Consider the following 5,127-nt stretch of genomic DNA (forward strand, 5'->3'; position numbering starts at 1 on the left):
GAACGGGGGAGGGGCAGAGAGAGAGGGAGACACAGAATCGGAAACAGGCTCCAGGCTCCGAGCCATCAGCCCAGAGCCTGACGCAGGGCTCGAACTCACGGACCGCGAGATCGTGACCTGGCTGAAGTCGGACGCTTAACCGACTGCGCCACCCAGGCGCCTCAACATTTTTTTTAAATGTTTTTATTTATTTTTGAGACAGAGACAGAGCATGAGCAAAGGAGGGGCAGAGAGAGAGAGGGAGACACAGAATTTGAAGCAGGCTCCAGGCTCTGAGCTGTCAGCACAGAGCCGGACGCGGGGCTCGAACTCACATACTGTGAGATGATGACCTGAGCTGAAGTCGGACGCCCAACCGACTGAGCCACCCAGGCGCCCCATGGAAGCTCTTAAACTTATTCCCCACAGTCTAGCTCCACAGCCTAGATTCAAGAGCAGCAACGGAGGGGGGGCCTTGATGCAGCACCTGGGAAGCATATACTCTCAGGTTTGTGCACAGCCTGACCCTGTACTTGCACAACCACGTGGGTGTGTGTCTCTTTAAAATTTGTGCCCTAAACATCTCCCTTGGCCCTAGACATCACCCTAGTTCCATCCCTGCCTAGCTCAGTGCCTTAATCCTACTGGGTATTTAATAATATTTCTCAAATAAGTGATTGGATGATTGGCTTTGTGTTTAGAGTCTATCAGGCAGAAGTTGACTTGGGAATTTGGGATATCTAACTATTTCACTGGTCACAGTGTTTTTCCTTCGGGAGATTCCTATAGGAGCTGCTGGTCACCTAAACAGCAATGGCAAGTGAAGATCAAAGAAATAGTTATTACCGCAGCCCAAATGGAATTTCCCAATGTTCGGGTTCTGGTTAATCTTGTTTGTAATAGTCTAGATGGATGTCATCAGAAGCCTTCTTCTTACTCTCCTCTAAGCTCCAGATCTGAGTCTCCGTATTTTTAGCATTCTCTGATTGGCTTTGCATGACAGGACCCTGAAGCAATAGTAAGTACGCTTGAGCATACACATACGGAGGAAGAGGAACGGCCTCCCTGAAGGAAGTCCACACACTTACCTGCCCCAAGGGAAATGTGTCCTAACCAGAATTCTGAAGTGTGGCCAACTGGATCAGCCTTCTCTATGGAGAGGGGAGGGCATCAGGAAGAGAGGAGAGAGGAAAACGAAGGCTCTCTCTCTCTTTCATGATGCGTCATTCTGGAGGCTAGTTTTTAATTGTCTGAGAAAAGTGCAGGGTGTTGTTGGACTGATTTGAACTTCAAATACATTTTTACAAATTGCATATATTTTTAACCTCTTAATCCAATATTTCCTTTTACTTGTGACCCTCATAGTCTCTCGCAGCCATGGTTCTGTGCCACATCAGGGCATCTCTTAGGGCCTGCTTCACCTTATTGTTGCGGAGACTGAAGATGAATGGGTTCAGGAGGGGTGTGATGATACAGCTCAGGACGGAGGCCCCTTTGTGGAGCAGCGTGGACTGAGCCTCTGACATACGGATGTAGAGAAAAATGGAGCTGCCATAGACAATGATGACCACTGTAAGGTGTGAGGCACAAGTGGAGAATGCTTTTTTTCGCTCCGCAGGTGTGGGGGCCCTGAAAACAGTGGCAAGAATGCAGGCGTAGGAAACCGAGGTCAGTGCCAGCGAGCCCAGTAACACTGACGTGGAGAGCACGAAAGCCACCAGCTCCAGTAAGCGGGTGTCTCCGCAAGAGAGCCTCAGCAAGGGCCAACTGTCACAGAAAAAGTGGTCAATACCATTGGGGCCACAGAAAGGTAAGTTGGCCACGAGGATGGTGGGGCACAGGACCCAGAGGAATCCAGCTAACCAGGAGGCCAGAACCAGTTGGGAACAGACACGGCCATTCATTAGAGTCTCATAGTGGAGAGGTCGGCAGATTGCCAAGTAACGATCTAGAGACATGACAGCTAAGAGGAAGAAGTCGGTGGTGCCTAGGAGGAAGTAGAAGTAAGACTGGATGATGCAGGTGGCGAATGAGATGGAGTGGTCCCCCGTAAGAATGACGACAAGCATCTTGGGAACCACAACAGACACGAGCAACAGCTCCAGGAAGGACAGATGCCTCAGGAAGAAGTACATCTGTGTGTGCAGGTGTCGATTCGTCCAACTGAGCCCAATGATGAGCAGGTTGCCTGTGGCCGTTACAGCGTAGGCTGCCATCAAAGCCAGGAACAGCAGGAACTGCAGGATGTGGCTTCTGGGGAAACCCAGAAGGACAAACCCTGTCACGTGAGTCCAGTTTTCAGGACTCATCTCTGGTCATCGGCAGGAGAAACGAAACAGAACTTTATAACTGGATCTACAGCCACAAGTCATCAGTTAATCAATCAATAAAATAATAGGCACCTAGCTCTTGATTACATTCTGAGAATATATTAATCTGTCTGCTTACTGGTGACTTACACAAAATTATGATAGCAAGCAGCATACTAATAATAACACAGATGATATTGAACACTAAGTATGTATTGGGAAATTTTGGATGCAGTATCTCCTCTCATGGCAGCTCTCAGAGATAGATAGAACTGTTCTCATCTTACAGATAAGGGAAGGAAGACTGAAGAAGTTTAGGGAAATTTTCTATGATCAAATAGAGAGCAGTAGAGGCAGAATTTCCTGCCAACTTTCTGTGGCTCTCATGCACATACTGCTTTCCCTGTTTCACTTAGGCTGGGTACCACTTGAGTAGTGTGAACTTAGAAGAATCCAGAAGAAGGAAGGGGTCAGAGAACAAATGTACTATGAAAAAATCTTACTAGGATCAAGAACTCTGAATGTTTGTGGTCCTTCTGTTTCCTGGCTTAGCATAAAACAACAATAAAAGTCAGGGCTTTCAGTGACTTTAGAGATCTTAGTTTCCTTAATCAGCCAGAGAGCCACAGGGCATGAAAACATGCAGACCCCCAGTTCTGATGTGTGTGTGTGTGTGTGTGTGTGTGTGTGTGTGTGTGTGTTACCAAGACTTCCTTCTGTAGGTTACAGGAAATCCCTCTTCCTGGGTTGACATTGACCAATCTTCTCTCCTCCTCAGCTTTCCCATGTTCATGGCATAAGGTGAGAAGGGAGAGGGAAACATACCAAAGGACATAGTATGTATCAACTTGCCTCTTCAACTTTTGCTTTACTTTGGAGACAACCTCATCTTGTCCTTGGAGCTTTGGGTGCCACGTGAAATTTGGATTATTCATAGATTTAGAAGGGTTGGGTTTCACTAGAAATCTTGGTTCTAGGCTCCTTTTCTCACGTCCAGCATCAAATACTCTGAACTTCACAGCTCCTGCCTGTCAGTTCAGGAAAATGTTGAAAACATTCTAAGACAGAAGGAATACAAGTTACCGCCAAATTACTTTAGTTAATTGACAAGGAATGAAGCGTTGGGAGTTTTGGCATAGTTTAATCCCAGATCATCCATTAGTCTAGACTTCCAGCATTAAAGATGGGGAGCATAAGTATTTTCTGTATTCTGTCTGAAGCAGCCTTAAGAAAAATGATCAGCCAAGGCAGGGAATCTTGGTTACAAGGCCGAAAGAGAAAGGCACTCAGGGCAAGTTCTGGTTGTGTCAATAAGGAATAGTCCTGGGGTTGAGTAGCTAGCTAATAATAAAGCTTTATTCTGTTAGCCTAGAGATTATATCTCCCAAATCAATGAAATACCTCAATACAACCCAGTGTAGGAGACTAGAGCACTATTTCAGGATGACATAGTCATTTCAGATAAGGAAAATGTGCTAACTGTGGCTTTTTCCAAAGGATCAGGTAAATATTATGATTAAAAATAGCTTATAAAGCCTAGCTGTCAAATGTTTAATATTATCTTTTATCTACTATTATAAAACACATACACTACATACACACATTTCCCATTTGCTCTGCACCATGACTGAACCCACACAGTTACATAGCTACTCTTGCTGTCCACCTTACAACTGAGCAAACGGGAACAGAGCAGGTTTAAAAAACCTCAGAGGTAGAGCTAAGATCAACATTTAAGGTTATCCAACCCTGATGTCAGACGGTGGCACTAGTAAGTATGGATATTTTTACTTGAAACTTGAACCTGCCAGAGGGAAAAAGGGCATTGATTTGGAATAGCACAATATAATAATGCCTCATATTATTTGGTCTTGTAAATTTCCAGTTTCCATGATGTATGTCCACATGTCCGTTTAGTCCTCCAAGCTCCTTATCTTCCACCCAGTGCTCCTCTTATGCTTCCCTTCTCCATTTTCTCTTTTCTCCTCTTTAGGTATGATCTTGGCATCTTGAAGTTTGAGTAATTTTTAAATTTTTATTTATTTATTTATTTATTTATTATTATTATTATTATTATTAAGAGAGAGCACACAAGCAGGAGAGGAGCAGAGGGAGGAGAGGATTTCAAGCAGGCTCCACACCCAGTGCAGAGCCCAATGTGGGGCTTGATCGCACAACCGTGAGATCATGGCCTGAGCCAAAATCAAAAGTCAGGTGCCTAATTGACTGAGCCACCCAGGCGCCCCTTGAATAAATTTTATGCCTTATTAACCAAGGGTGAATCTAGGTTTATTGAATATTTCCTAAGAGCATGGAGAACCTGCATCACAAGTTTAGTTTGTCTATTAAAAAGACATTTAGTTTGGGGCGCCTGGGTGGCGCAGTCGGTTAAGCGTCCGACTTCAGCCGGGTCACGATCTCGCGGTCCGTGGGTTCGAGCCCCGCGTCGGGCTCTGGGCTGATGGCTCGGAGCCTGGAGCCTGTTTCCAATTCTGTGTCTCCCTCTCTCTCTGCCCCTCCCCCGTTCATGCTCTGTCTCTCTCTGTCCCAAAAATAAATAAAAAACGTTGAAAAAAAAATTAAAAAAAAAAAAAAAAAAAAGACATTTAGTTTGTCTATTAAAAATGCTGACTTCTAGGGGCGCCTGGTTGGCGCAGTCGGTTAAGCGTCCGACTTCAGCCAGGTCACGATCTTGCGGTCTGTGAGTTCGAGCCCCGCGTCAGGCTCTGGGCTGATGGCTCGGAGCCTGGAGCCTGTTTCTGATTCTGTGTCTCCCTCTCTCTCTGCCCCTCCCCCGTTCATGCTCTGTCTCTGTCCCAAAAATAAATAAAAAACGTTG

General features: G+C 45.6%; 1 protein-coding gene across 1 annotated transcript; it reads right to left on the reverse strand.

Annotated features, from left to right (window-relative positions):
* Positions 1–1,192: 1,192 nt before the first annotated feature.
* LOC131488558 (olfactory receptor 6T1) lies at positions 1,193–2,343 on the reverse strand. The gene is given in 2 exon segments (XM_058690429.1): positions 1,193–1,345; positions 1,347–2,343. Coding segments are annotated over 2 exon segments (1,095 nt in total). The 5' UTR covers positions 2,289–2,343.
* Positions 2,344–5,127: the final 2,784 nt, after the last annotated feature.

Source organism: Neofelis nebulosa, chromosome 10 (assembly GCF_028018385.1).
Source record: "Neofelis nebulosa isolate mNeoNeb1 chromosome 10, mNeoNeb1.pri, whole genome shotgun sequence".
Lineage (NCBI taxonomy): Eukaryota > Metazoa > Chordata > Mammalia > Carnivora > Felidae > Neofelis > Neofelis nebulosa.